General features: G+C 43.2%; 1 protein-coding gene across 7 annotated transcripts in view; it reads left to right on the plus strand.

Annotated features, from left to right (window-relative positions):
- The window catches only part of ZNF76 (zinc finger protein 76), a 32,052-nt gene that overhangs the window by 1,744 nt on the left and 14,891 nt on the right, over positions 1–15,417 (plus strand). For 2 of the 7 annotated variants that reach the window (XM_045543555.1, XM_045543558.1), the window contains exon 1: positions 5,066–5,087. The exons of 2 other annotated variants lie outside the window; for them this stretch is intronic. In XM_045543555.1, coding sequence (XP_045399511.1) covers positions 5,076–5,087 — 12 coding nt within the window. In that variant the 5' untranslated portion in view covers positions 5,066–5,075. Of the gene's footprint in view, positions 1–3,475; positions 3,499–5,063; positions 5,088–15,417 lie in introns of those variants that run through there. 3 more of the 7 variants (XM_045543557.1, XM_045543561.1, XM_045543560.1) reach the window with 3 other exon arrangements.

Raw genomic sequence — 15,417 nt, forward strand, 5'->3', positions numbered from 1 at the left:
TACTGTGTGCCAAGCTTTGTATATTTTTATCTCTCAACAACCCATTCACTACCATTTCCCCTTCCCACTTTTTTTTTTTTGGGTTTGGTTTTAAATAAACAAACCAGAAACATAGCTAAGGTAGTAAGGTAGCAGAGCTGGGATTTGAACCCACAGTCTTAAAAAAAAAAAAACCCTTCCTTGTCTCTCTTGCCCCCAAACCTACCTGGTTTTCCACATCAACCTCAGCCCCTTGTTCCTTATTTTCTAGTAATGCCTATACCCAACATCAGCTCACTTCATGACCCTTTGCCCAATGGCTTGGTAACTGTTTCATCCTATTATTCGTGACTTTTGTCCTTGTATCCCCTGAGATCCCTGCATCTTGTAGGGGAGGCAAAATATCTTTTTAGGTTCATGGCTTAGGCCCCTATAACAAAACACAGATTAACAAGAGAAAAGTATATAGATTTTCATAAGTTCCCCAACAGCTGGAAGCATACACATTAAATGTAAGTTTTACATGACACAAGAGCCCTTACAACGAAATGAAGACCTGAAGAAATGGTTAAACTTCATATTTTTGTGCTAGGTTTGATGAAGATTGTACAGTTGTGGAAAAATACAACAGGGCACAAAGGGTATGATCTAATGGTAATAAACAGGGGAAAATTTAGCAAGGCTTGTTTGTTCAGATTCTTCTCTGTGACCCTGTGTCTTTAGAGATAAGGTTGCTCCTTTCCTCTGGGTATAGTGAGGGCACCTCTCACATGAGGGTTTTATGACCTGCTTCAGGGGAGAAGGGCCAGGGAAAGTGAGAGTGACCTTCTGTCATTTTCTCAAATTGCCATATTTTGGGGTAGCATGTCCTGAACCCAGTCAACCTTAATACTGCTCTTTATCCTTTGCCCTGATACCGTCTCACTCTGAGTCCTTGGAGCTCCCAGCCCTCACCCTGCAATCTCACTCATCCTAAGGTGTCTCCCACCTCGCTAATGCTTTACCCCAAATCCTGTCATCTGGTTAAGTCCCTTACCCCCAGGAATCCATGTGTCCATATACTCTAAAACCCTTTAGCCCAGTCCTCTTTCATCCTGTGATTCCTTCCTGTTTTCATTCTCAGTGGTCTAGCTCTCCCTGCACTTCTACTGTACTCAGCTACATTCTGTTACCTGAAACCTTCATCTAATTAGCCCTTCATCTGGTGACCTCTTGATGTGCCCAGCTTCAGTGGAATGAGCCCCTTCCATCCTAACGTGAACCCATCCTTCATAACCTATATACCCTCCCATTTGAAGATCTCTCACACCCCTGCCCAGCATCCTATGAGTTCCTGCCTCTCAGATTCCTCCCCCATTTTCATCAGTGATCGCCAGAGTCATCTTTCACCCTTCCCCTCTCCCTGTGTTTCAGTGCCTTCTCCTTCTTGCCTTCCTCTTTTTTGTCTCCCTAACCATCTTCTTCTCACCACTCTTGATAACAAACTGATTACAATGTAAACCTCCTGCCCATCCCACCTCTGTGCCTTTCTTCCTCCACTCTCCCATGCATCCATTTCACAGCCACGTGAATGACCCTGCTGCTCTCATATACATAGCACTCTCCATCCAAACCTCATCAGCCTCTTTGGTTTCTGCAGAGAACTACACTCTTCTCTAGAACTTCTGATGGCTTCTGGTAATAGATCACCAAGATCTCAGTCCTTTAGGTAGCAAGGAGAGAACCCTAAGAAACCCTTCAGAATCTATGTAGCTGCATCTCCTGGAAGCACTCCCACTATCCTATCTTTCTGAAGCTGCTTGCTGTATATGCCCTCAGGGTAGAATGCTTTGAGTGTCAGCCTCTGCCGGCATTGAATTAGCCCCATTGTTTTCCAGTCCCCTCCCTGGGAAGACTGGATGGTCAGTAGCAAAATATGACATTAATAGTCCACATCCAAAACTCTTCTAGCTAGGTGAGGTGGCTCACGCCTGTAATCCTAGCACTGTGGGAGGCCAGGAGTTTGAGGTTGCAGTGAGCTATGATGACGCAAAAACCCAAAAACAATGACAAAAAAGTCTAATCTGTGGGTCACCAAATTCCCAGGGCTCCTATAATGTACTTTCTGGCTATAGAACAATAAATACAGCAGAAGGCAAAACTAGAGTTAAAGAAAAACTAAAGTTAAAGAAGGCTGACGCCACGACACTCCAGCCCAGGCGACAGAGCAAGACTGTCTCAGAGGGGCACAGCTAGATGAACAAGTGCAATTCTAGCACTGGCATGTACAACCTCTGTGGGTGGATTAAAGAAAAGGAGCTTTTGCCTTACATTTGCTTAATGTTTCTTAGGGCAGAGAACATATTCTACTTTGTAATTTAGTTATCTGTGTACTTCTCTTACCCCCCACCCTGTGACTTCCTTAAGAACAGAGGCTGGGTTTTCTTTACCTTCTGTCATTTTAATAGTGTCCCTCATATTTAGCAGGTAGTCAGTAAATACTTACTGTGTTGAATTAAATTACTCAGAAATTCTGCATCTGGGACATCCAAGTAAAAACTGCTCTTGTCTACATTTGTTTTGTAGCCACAACAACTCCCTCCCCAAAGCCCTCCAAACATGATAGCAAGTCCCTTGATTTAAACAGTTTGGAATTTAGACACTTCCTTTTTCAGTCATTGCTTGGGTGGAATGGGTATAAGTGCCTTTTTTTTTTTTAAACCATATTTCTGATAAAGCTAGAGAGATTGGTTGAGACAGTTGCTGGACGCAGTGGCGACAATGTCAGGGTCTGTCTTACATAGACCTGTTCTCAAGAAAACAGCAAGATGAAATATTTAGTAGAGATTGCAGAGACAATTAGGGAATAGAGGAAACCAAGGTGGCAAAATGTTGGTAATTATTGAAGTTGGGTAACAGATTCATGAAATTCATTACAACTACTTTTGTATGTATTAGAAATCCATAACAAAAAGATTGGGGGGGTGCCAGACATGGTGGCTCATGCCTGTAATCCTGACACTCTGGGAGGCCGAGGCAGGAGGATCACTTGAGGTCAGGAGTTCAAGACCAGCCTGAGCAAGAGCGAGACCCCATCTCTACTAAAAATAGAAAAAATTGGCCAGGCATGGTGGCACATGCCTGTAGTCCCAGCTACTTGGGAGGCTGAGGCAGGAGGATCACTTGAGCCCAGAAGTTTGAGGTTGCTGTGAGCCAGGCTGATGCTGCAGCACTCTAGCCCGGGTGACAGAGCGAGACTCCATCTCAGAAAAAAAAGATTGGGGGAGCAGCTAGATGCTCAAGTACAATTCTAGCACTGTTCCTTGGAAAACACCTCAAAGCACCTCTGTTACTGAGTTAGTACTGTTATCTAGGTTAAGCAGTATACTTCGTGCTGACCTATCTCTGATCTCTTCTGTTTGTGAGATATCAGGATACCAAATGAAAAAATTAGAACCCTGTAGAATTCTGCGTCTGGTGGTCTGGGAATCGTAACAGCCTAGCAACAAGCACCTGGTCCTTCCCTGCTTCCCAGCTCAGGTATGGTTTCTGATGGTAAAGGGTTGGACTGGACTTGAGAAGAAGGTGGGGAAAGAGGGGCCCAGGGCAGGAGAGAGACCAGAGTTCAACTAGGGTCTTCCCCTTCTGACCTCAAGCTTTCGGATTACTGGGAGATCCTAAAGGTGTGGATGTTCATTCATTCACTTATTCATTCATTCATTCCACAAATATTTGAATACCTGCTATGTGCCAGGTACTTTTCTAGGCACTGGGGTTGGAACAATGACCTTACCTTTTGGGCAATGGACAAGGAAGAGACAGACAATAAACAAATAAATAAGTAAAATATATATTGAGAAAATTAAGCAGAGAAGTGGAGTGGTCAAGGAAGGTCTCACTGAAAAGGAGTGTGCCCTGTATACATATTCGAGAAACACAAGGAAGCCAGCCTGAGATAGGGGAAACAGCTGGTGTCGGCGTGGGAGTGGATTAGGGGCAAATCACATAAGCCCCTGGCTTTTATTGTGAATTGTGAGATGGGAACCATTAGAGGATTCTAGGAAGATAAGTGGTATGATTATATTTTGAAAAGATCATTCTGGCTGCTGTGTTGAGAATAAGCTGTACTGAGGAAAGAGTAGAAGGAGGGGAACTGGTTAGGAGGCTACTTCAGAGTCTAAGCAAGAGAAGTTGGTGTCTTGGACCCAAAGTAATGCAATGGAAGAGTGGGAAATGTTTGGATTCTGGGTATATTTTGAAAGGAGCCAGCAGGATTTATTGATGGATTGGATGCAGCATGTGAAAAAAATAGAGAAGTTGAGGATAGCTCCCACATTTTTGGCCTGAGCAAGTAAAGGGTGAAATTCTCATTTACTGAAATGGAGGAGCCTGGAAGGGGGGCAGATTATGAGAAGGGGGAGATAAGGAATTCACTTTTAAACTTGTCCAGTTTGAGATATTTTTGGATGTCACAGTAGAGATACTGAGTAAGCGGCTGGACATTCAAGTCTGTTGGAGTCTGGTAAGTATCTATTCTCAGGAACTGAAAGAACACTATTACCAGGCAGGAGACAGAGGAGTATGGGGGGAAGAACACTGGTGGTTTAGGCCCTGCCACCAGGTAGCTGTGTGATCCTTTGGGACTCCTCAGGCAATGCAGGCCTCTGTCTCTTCATCTGCCAAATGACTGCTTTAGACTAGAAGTGAGTTGTTTTCTCAGCCCCTCCCATTGTGAGAATTGATGAATTAAGTGCTTACAGTACACAAGAAAATGCATCTGTGTATCTGAGAGCATTTTGGAAACTGCTGAGCTCTACACAGTAGAGTAGTGGTGGTGGTAAGGTTCCTTCCTTCCTTCATTCGCTAAAGTAATACCCAGTGAATGCCTGCTGTGTGCTGGGCACCGTGCCGCAGCATGAGGAGACGATGACGGAGGAGATGGATCCATGCCCTTGTGGAGCATCACCGATAAGCCTCCAGGTATAGCTTCACTGCCAAGTGCAGAGGGAACACGGGGCTGGAGTCTGACAGTCTGGCATGATATTAGCCAGGGAAAGCTCGTTCTTGACCTGGGTCTGGGAGGAAATGGTGAATGTGGATGTCAGAGACAAGGCAAGATGGTATTCCAGGTGAGGAAAAAGTGGTCCATCCAGCTTGGGGCTGGGAAAGTGGTGTGATATGGTTGGGAAGGGATGTGGTGGGGGCCTCAATTCCCTCCTCCTTCATTTTTTCTTTTCTTTTTTTTTTTTTGAGACAGAGTCTCGCTCTGTAGCCTTGGGTAGAGTGCAGTGGTGACATCGTAGCTCACTGCAACCTCAAACTCCTGGGCTCAAGTGGTCCTCCTGCCTCAACCTCTCAAGTAGCTGGGATTACAGGCACATGCCACAACGCTTGGCTTATTTTCCTATTTTTAATAAAAGACAGAGTCTCGCTTTGCTCAGGCTGGTCTTGAACTCCTGAGCTCAAGCGATCCTCCCACCTCAGCTTCCTAGAGTGCTAGGATTACAGGCAGGAGCCACCACACCTGGTCCCTACTTCATTCTTTAACTCAATCTTTACTCCCTTTGCTAGGAGCTTTTCGTAAGGAGCTCATAGTTATGTAGAAGATGAAGGGTTTCAGATCTGGTCTCAGGAGTTTCAGTTAGATCTAATTCGCAATGAATGGAACTGAATCAGGATTCAGATTTGAACTTAAGAGCTCAATTAGCTATGTGACCTAATTGCATTAATCATTTGGTATCTTTGGCACATTCTTTGTTAGGTGCTAATTAAGCCAAAAGGCATGCTCTCCAGGAACTTAAATTATAATCTGTATAACAGAAAGTAAGAATGTTATTTTCCTCTAAAAAAGTCAAGTGTTAAAGAAAACACATACCGTGGCAGTGTAATCCTTTAACTGCATCTGGAAGCCATCCTTCAGCTGTGTTTATCCGTGTCTCATTTAGATGTCAATGTTTATGTTGCAAGGAGAGTCTCTAACCAGGTAAACAAGAACACAAGACATAGCCCATGCTAAGTGACAGATCACCTACAAAATTAGTTTAGAGTTGACAGGTAATCAGCATCTGCCACTTACTTAATGGAATAAGTAAATTTTGTCCTGGTGAGTGAAAAAAAAAAAAAACCAAAACAGCTACAAGTCCAAGTACAGCTGAGCATCTTTAACTGACAGCCCTAACTTGCTTCAGGTGCTGATTTCCAAAAGCTACTGATAAACCTCAAATTCCTCTTGTGCTGGCAGCTATCAATCAAGGTATAAAATTGTGAGCGTCTCACAAATCCTATGCAGTCATCTGTTTTGCTGGTAGAAATATGGGGCCAACTCAGGCTTCTCACTTGTAGTTCAGAATCAGAAAGATCTGCGATGTTGGATAGGTCATTAAAATCCTCATGGTGCCTTATACTGTCATGAGCTGAAAGAGCACCCCTTTTAGTACCTTGGGTTTAGCATTACCCCCTCCCCAGCTTGCCCTCCTGTGAATTATTCATCTCTGAAAAGCCCAGATATAAGTTGTTAGGCTCATACTATATCTCACTTCATAACTGCACTTATTAGAAGTTCCTAGCTGGGCTCTGGGTGGCCAAAGTGGGAGGATTGCTTGAGCCCAGGAGTTCGAGACCACCCTGAGCAAGAGTGAGACCCCATCTCTACTAAAAATAGAAAAATTGGCCGACTATGGTGGCACATGCCTGTAGTTCCAGCTGCTCGGGAGGCTGAGGCAGGAGGATCGCTTGAGCCCAGGAGTTTGAGGTTGCTGTGAGCTAGGCTGATGCCATGGCACTCTAGCCCGGGTGACAGCAAGACTATGGCTGAAAAAAAAAAAAAAGAAGTTCCTGCTGCTTTGGGATTGTTGATAAAGCATGAGACCCATACAGCTAAGATAAGAACGAAGGAACTGGGGGCTCCTTGAGATTTTCTATTTTTTTTTTTTTTTTTTTTGAGACAGTCTCACTGTTGCCCAGGCTAGAGTGCCGTGGCATCAGCCTAGCTCACAGCAACCTCAAACTCCTGGGCTCAAGCTATGCTACTGCCTCAGCCTCCCAAGTAGCTAGGACTACAGGCATGCGCCACCATGCCCGGCTAATTTTTTCTATATATATTTTTAGTTGTCCATATAATTTCTTTCTATTTTTAGTAGAGATGGGGTCTCGCTCTTGCTCAAGCTGGTCTCAAACTCCTGAGCTCAAACGTTCCACCCGCCTTGGCCTCCCAGTGCTAGGATTACAGGCGTGAGCCACCGCGCCTGGCCTCCTTGAGACTTTAGACCTGACCTACAGCTTAGATGCGGGGATGTGGCAGGGGTACCTGAGACTAGAGTTCTTTTCTCTGTCTGAGATCATCCTCTTAAACTAGGAAGTACTGTCCCAGGGCTACATAGGACAATGAGGGAGAAAGGTAGTCCCTGCTTAGACTACCACTTCAGCCAGACCCACCAGGCTGGGGATACACATGTTGAAGCCACCATGTCCTCTGGTCCTGTATAGACCTGGTGTTGCCTCATGCTCAATGTAATCAGCTTTCCATATGAAATCCCAGAATGGCATCCTTGAATTGTGAAGCTACGTTTTCAGATGTGATTTTGCTGCAGACCTGTAATGTCATGGAACCCATCCTGTCAGCACTGGACTGTCTGCCTCATGAAGGGAGAGAATCATAGATATTCCTGTAGCCAAAAAAAGGTTTTAGGGTGTTTTTTTAAATTCTTTTATTTATTTAGCATAGGTAACACATTCTCAAGGCTTAATTTTCTTCTTTAAGTATTAAAGATACACAGTGAAAAGTCACCATCCCATTGCTGTGCCACAGTCATTCAGTCATCCTTCCACAGGCAACCCTGGTTAGTAATTTCTTGACTGTCCTTCCACAGATTTTTTTTTAATGCCAGTGGGAGCACATAAAATGCACTGTTTTATACTTCGCTGTTTTTATTCCATATATTTTGGAGATCTACCCATCAGTATGTAAGGAGCCGCCTCATTTATGTCTGCATGGTATGGAAGTTCCATATTGATAGACATTTTTGCTTTTTCTAATTTTTTTTGCCTTTATTACATGTAGGGATGCCATGAATAATCTTGGATATAGGCCATTTTTCATACAAGTGCATCTACCTGTAGACTAGATGTGAAGTTGCTAAGTCAGATGATATGTACATTTGTAATTTTGGTTGCTATTGCCAAACTGCTGTCCATAGAGATCAAACTAGTATATACTCTCACCAACGGTGTAAAACTGCCTGTTTCTCCACATGGACATTGCTTTAAGAATGTATCAGATTCTCTGAAGATCAACATAGGATACTGAATCATGAGGTCCCATTGTGACGCTCTGTTCCATGAGACAAACAAAACAACACATCCTCTTTTGAAGAATATCACGTTTAAAAATATATCCAAGCAGAAGCTAGACCTCTTGGGGGGGGGCGTTATAAGAGAGGAAAGGAAGAAAACTCCTTGAGGGAGAAGTTCCCCATCTCAGTGTTTACGCTGGCATGAACTGGAGGAGGAATAGAGGGATGTTTTTCTTTGCAGGACCTAGGAGAGAGGAGGTGCAGGTGATAACAGGAAGGCTGTGGGGAGAATTGAGGGAAACCCCAAGAGGGACGGACTGGCAACCAAGTAGGCAAGTTTAATGTCGGCTGTAGAACTGCCTCTTAGCTCCATGCTGGCATCTTTTTATTTCAACACTTTTATGTTTTAAAAACTACAACCCTTCTTTTTAGCACACCTGTCTTTTAGCAGTTTCTTTTTGGCCTCTTCTGACTTCTTCTTATTTGGATTTGGGGTTTATACGAGTTGCAACCAGATGAATATTTACCCTTATGTCTTTTTTCACTTATTAATTTGTTAAGCGCCCGCCCCCCATTAATCCATATGATCTTCTTGATTCTTGTCTAAAACGTTAAAACCAGCATCATTGTGTGAGTAGCTCTTGTTTTCTGTTGATTCTTTTTGTGGGACGATGTAGGACGACAAGGTTCTTAGATCTCAAACCCTTATCTGTCCCAGTGGGGTTAAGCATTGAGAATTGTTCAGTGGAACAACCTCCAGTACTGTCAGCAGTGCACACTTGTGCCTATCTCTCCACCTTGCTAGCTTTCATTGTTGGATTTTTTTTTTTTTTTTTTTGAGACAGAGTCTCGCTGTGTTGCCCGGGCTAGAGTGAGTGCCATGGCGTCAGCCTAGCTCACAGCAACCTCAAACTCCTGGGCTTAAGCAATCCTACTGCCTCAGCCTCCCCAGTGACTGGGACTACAGGCATGTGTCACCATGCCCGGCTAATTTTTTCTATATATATTTTTTAGTTGGCCAGATAATTTCTTTCTATTTTTAGTAGAGACGGGGTCTCGCTCTTGCTGAGGCTGGTCTCGAACTCTTGACATCGAGCAATCCACCCGCCTCGGCCTCCCAGAGTGCTATGATTGCAGGCGTGAGCCACTGCGCCTGGCCCATTGTTGGATTTTTTTTTTTAATTTAATAGACTTTATTTCTTAAGCAGTTTGAAGTTTGCAGAAAAATTGAACAAAGTACAGAAAGTTCCCATATACTCCTTCCCCCTAGTTTCCCGTATTATTAACATCTTGAAATGGTGTGGTATATTTGTTGCAATTGCTGACCCAACATTGATAACATTTTTATTAATTCATAGTTTACCATATGATTCACTTTTTGTGTTCATTCTGTGGGTCTTGCCAAAGGCATAATGTCATGTGCTCACCATTACATTATCATACTGAAGTGTTTTACTGCCCTAAAAATCCCCATGCGCAACCTATTCATCCTTTCCTCCCTCTCCTTGAATCTCTGGCAAACGCTGACCTTTTTATTGTCTCTATAGTTTTACCTTTTCCAGAATGTCATGTAGTTGGAATCATATAGTATGTAGCCTTTTCAGACTGACTTCCTTCACTTTGCAATATGCATTTAAGGTTTCTCTATGTCTTTTTGTGGCTTGATAGCTCATTCATTTTTATAGTTGAATAATATTCCATTATATGGATGTACCACAGTTTGTTTATTGAAGGACATCTTGGTTGCTACCAATTTGGGAAAATTATGAATAAAGCTGCTGTAAATGTTTGTGTGGAGGTTTTTCGGGGGACATAAGTTCAACTCACTTGAGTAAATACCAAGGAATTTGATTGCCGGGTCATGTAATAAAAGTATGTTTAGTTTTGTAAGGAACTGTCAAACTGTCTTCCAAAGTGGCTGTACCATTTTGCATTCCCACCAGAAGTGAACGAGAGTTCCTGCTCCATATCCTCAGGAGCATTTAGTGTTATCAGTGTTCTGGATTTTGGCCATTCTAATAGGTGTGTAGTGGTATCTCGTTGTTTGAATTTGTAGTTTCCTAATAACATGGTGTTGAACATCTTTTCATATGCTTATTTGCCACATGTATGTGTTCTTTGGTGAGGTGTCTGTTCAGATATTTTGCCCACTTTTTAATTGGGTTGTGACACCCTGTGCCTATCTCCCAGCCTTGCCAGTATCAGCTGTTGGATTTTATACTTTGATTTTGGTGATTTGATTATTCTTTCTTGTTCTTTAATTACTAATTAGAGTGAGGCTTTATTGTTTATTTACTACTAGTGTTGCTTGTGTGAATTCATATTGTAGCCTCTTGTCTGGTGGGAATTTGATACTCTGAAAAGTTTGTATGTGTCTGGTTTTTTTGTTTATTTGTTTGGAGACAGGGTCTCACTCTGTTGCCCAGGCATGTGTACAGTGGCATCATCATAGCTCACTGCAACCTCAAACTCGTGGGCTCAAGGGATCCTCCAGCCTCAGCCTCCTGAGTAAGTGGGACTATATGCATGCGCTACCATGCTCGGCTAATTTTTGTATTTTTTGTAGAGGCAGGGTCTCGATATGTTGCTCAGACTGATCTCATACTCCTGGGCTCAAGTGATCCTCCCACCTCGGCCTCCCAAAGGCTGGGATTACAGTTGTGAGTCACTGCACCAGCCTGATTTTTTTTTTTCTTAAACCAGCTCTTCTTTTCACTTGATTTTCTTTTTTTGAGACAAGGTCTCATTCTGTCACCCAGGCTGTAGTACAGTGTCCTAATCATAGTTCACCATAACCTTGAACTACTGGGCCCAAGTGATCCTCTTGGCTCAGCCTCCTGAGTAGCTAGTACTGCAGGTGCATGCCACCACACCTGCAAACACAGGGTCTGGCTATGTTGCCCAGGCTAGTCTTGAAATCCTAGCCTTAAGTGATCCTCTTGCCTTGTTCTCTCCCTTGATTTTCTTTTACTTCAGAAGTCCAAAACTACCTTTTCTTCCCAGTTGCAATCTGGATATTGTTCCATTTCAATGAACTGATAAAAATAAAGATTTAACCTTTTTGTCCAACGCTGATGTTTTTTAAAAATGTGAACTATGATAACCCAATCCCTCCTGATGCTGATGGAATGTTTCATTTTCAAGAAGCCCTTCTCAAGCCAGTGGTGACTCCAGGCTGAATTCCAGAAACAACTTAGATGCAACTTCATATCTGTGCTAATTTGCTTGTTGGTGTAAAGCTTATCCTTAGCATAATCCTTCCAAAATGCCTTTATTTTGGACTTTCATGGACTAACATGGGTTTGAAACCCAGCCACGATTGCCATGTTGGATGTTTACAAACTAAGGTGTTAAAATTCACTTAAATGTATGACTGAAAATTAGATTTTTAAGTTATTTGTTTTAGTTTAAATAAATTCTGTTCTGTAATAATGGTGCCTGTTATTTTCATTGCCCTTTTAGAATTGGAAGTAATCCACTTTGCCTAATTACTCCCTTTCCTGTGACTAATTCAAATCTTTAAAATTGCAGTAGCCAAATGGGAACCATACTAAAATGTGATTTGGGCTTTTAAAATCAATGTGCCTTTTGCAAAGAGATGTTTAGCTGATGTTTTAAATTTGTGTTGTGTTAATGCAAGTTTCTGTTATTAATTTCCTGTTTTCTCTTCAGTGTTTAGAAAGCCATAGAACCAAGCCTGTTTCACTAAGATTTTGTGTGTGCACTGAGGTCTTTTTCTATAATAACAAATACTGAATCATTTTACTGCAACTCTTCCAAATCTGGTTCTCATTTGTTCGCCACTTGTCTCAGTCAGCCTTCGTCCCTCCCAACCTAACGTTTCTTTGTCCTCATAAGAAATTTTCTGTTCACAAATGAGGAATTTTCTATGTGAAGACTGTCATCATTTTTTTCTTCAAAGTTGAACATTCTTCTCTTTCCAAGCAAATGTTTAGTCTTGTCTTTCTTTTCTTTAGGTTTATTTTCCTTTCTATTCTTTTCTTTTCTTTGGCTTCTAAATACAGTTGCCCTCGGCTGGGCGCCTGTAATCCTAGCACTCTGGGAGGCCGAGGCAGGAGGATCGCTTGAGCTCAGGAGTTCCAAGACCAGCCTGAGCAAGAGGTGGCACACGCCTGTAGTCCCAGCTACTCGAGAGGCTAAGGCAGGAGGATCACTTGAGCCTAAGAATTGGAGGTTGCTGTGAGCTAGACTGACACCACAGCACTCTAGCCCAGGCAACAGAGTGAGACTCTGTCTCAAAAAAAAGAAAAAAAAAATACAGTTGCCCTCTAGGCTTGCTGAAACAGAATACAGAAAGCCTTGTTCCAAATGTCTGGGGAGTTCTGGTTGGCAGAGGATGATGGAATAGCAAACAGGTGCCTAAAGTCAGCACAGCCCAGCTTAGAAGTGGATCAGAGTAGATATCAACTGTGACAAAGTAGACAAACAGATACCACGGCTACTCTTTAGTTTCCTGTCTTTCACATCCCTTATTTTTCTCCTTTGAGGAGGCAATTTAAGCACATCTTGATTCATGGAGAGACCTAAAAGATCCCAAGTGTCTAAAGTGTTTTTCTAAACATAATCTCTCCCCAATAATTATAATTTATATTTTTACGTTAGGAAACACATTGATATAGTATGAAGGCATAGGGTTATTTCCCACATACAGCCAACAGTGGGTTAAGTTCATTTAAAAGAGCAACAAACAGAAGTGGACTTGCTGCTCGTTCTGGGAAAGTCGAGTGTTCCCTTTTGTCATCACTCTTACCTCACCTTACCCACTCTCAGTCTGTCTCTCCCCTGTACCCAGCTCAGGTCATTACAAAGCTGGTAAACCTTACACCCTCCAAGGAGAAAACAGAGCAGCTGCCCCCACTAACCCTCCCCAACTCCTGCCCTTTCTTAGAGGGCCAAGGGAGTTACGAATCTAAAATGCCAAACGCAGGCAGAACTGCTTGGACACAGCCATCCTGAAGCAGTGACAAGGCCTCTCTTGGGCTCTCCTTCTGTTGCTGCTGTTAGTTTGGTGCCGACACAGAGAGATTCAGAGTAAACCATCATTTAAAGGAAGGAAAAGGAGAAAAATGGCAATCAGGACACTGGTAGATGCCTGGCAAAAGGTTTCCCACCCCTGCAGTCAGGCTTTGTTGGAAGGCAGAGACTGGGAAGGTTAGGGAGCAACAGTGGGCTCTTTTAAAGGTTTGTGTTCTGAGGCTTAAGGAGGAAAAGTGAATGAGTTGGGGTTGGGGTTATTTAGCCTGGATGCGAGAACATGCAAAGGAGTGGTGATTTGTTTTCTTTGAGTCTTAGAAGGGTTATTTTGGGAAATGTGGCTACCAGCTATTCCCTCTTTCCATTGCCAGCAGGCCAGGAAGGACTGGGTTTAAGTTACAGTTGGTGAGATGGAAGTTAACCCATATTCAAGTGTTTTGAGTGCTGACAGTGTGTCAGTCACAGTGGATTAGCAGAAGGAAGAAGCACGCCAAAGATTGAGAAGTGTGGACTCGGGGGCCAGCCAGCCTGGCTTTGAATCCTGGCTTCAGCACTTACTAGCTTTGGGACCTTGGACAAATTACTGTATCTCTAAGCCTAAGTCACCTGATCTGTAAAATGGGGAAAATGTACCTACCTTGTTGAGGGTTATTTTTAAGATTAAGAGTTAGCATAGGTAAAGTACTCTGAACAGTGGCTGGCACATATTATGGGGTATCTATATGATAAAAAATAATATTAGTAGCTAGGTGAGGTGGTGTGTGCCCATTGTCCCAGCTATTCCAGAGGCTGAGGTGGGAGGATTTCTTAAGACCAGGACTTCAAGGCCAGCCTGGGCAACATAGTGAGAACCGTCTGTTTAAAAAAAAAAAAAAAAGCATGAGCAGTAGAAAGCATCTAAGAGTCATTTGGGCCAATGCTTCATTTTACAGATAAGGAGGCAAACATAGGAGATGGAATCGAGATTAGAAGCCAATTATTGGCCGGGCGCAGTGCCTCACGCCTGTAATCCTAGCACTCTGGGAGGCCGAGGCGGGAGGATCGCTCGAGGTCAGGAGTTCGAGACCAGCCTGAGCAAGAGCAAGACCCCGTCTCTACTAAAAATAGAAAGAAATTATCTGGCCAACTAAAAATATATACAGAAAAAATTAGCCAGGCATGGTGGTGCATGCCTGTAGTCCCAGCTACTTGGGAGGCTGAGGCAGAAGGATCGCTTAAGCCCAGGAGTTTGAGGTTGCTGTGAGCTAGGCTGACGCCACGGCACTCTAGCCAGGGCAACGGAGTGAGGCTCTGTCTCAAAAAAAAAAAGTCCCAGTTGAGTGCAAATGTGCTAAATGAAATTAACCATTGCTTCAGGAGCCATGGGGCCTACCCATAACACTTGGAGGCCATTTTGCAATCCCTTTTCAACCTGTACTCTGCTTCGTTTTTAGACCTGGGTCTCTCATGTGTGTCCTTATTTCTGACACAGTGCTGTTACACTAAAACATGTTGCCAAAAGAATCTCTGTCTCTAAGAGAGTGAAAATTGAGGTTCATGGAATAGACCAAGAGAGGCCAGGACCAGAGCTTTTGTGAGATATGGACCATGTAGGGGTTATCAGCGTTCTGGGCAAGGTAAGGGTTACTGCCAGGATCCTAACAGACCAGAGAAGATGAGTCAGATGCCAGAGTTCCCCCGTTGAGCAGTGGTTCTTTACCTCTAATCCCTATAAGACTCTGATGCCAGCCTCGGACTCCCCTCTCTTCAGCAAAATGCATAGGGTCACACACCAAAAAAGTATTTTCGGGTGGCTTCAAGGTTCATAAATCTCCAGCTTCAAGAACCTCTGTACTTGGTAGCATAATAGAGTCATTAAGAGCATGCTCTGGATCAGATGGCCTAGTTCAAATCCTCCTCTACCACCTGTTAGCTATGCAACCTTGAGCAAGTTACTTAATGTCTTGGGCCTCAATTTTCTCAACTGTAAAATGAGGATAACAGTATTTAATTATAGAGTTGTGAGAATTAAATGAGTTAATATATGTCATATTTCTAGTACATGGCTAACTCTACAGTAGTGTTCACTATTAGTAATAGTAGTATTGCTGTCCCTGGAGCTTAGCTTAGTTAATGTTTGTGGACAGAATGAATGAATAATCCTATTAGAGTTGAGATGCCAAGCCTGGGGTAG

Source organism: Lemur catta, chromosome 2 (assembly GCF_020740605.2).
Source record: "Lemur catta isolate mLemCat1 chromosome 2, mLemCat1.pri, whole genome shotgun sequence".
Taxonomy (NCBI): domain Eukaryota; kingdom Metazoa; phylum Chordata; class Mammalia; order Primates; family Lemuridae; genus Lemur; species Lemur catta.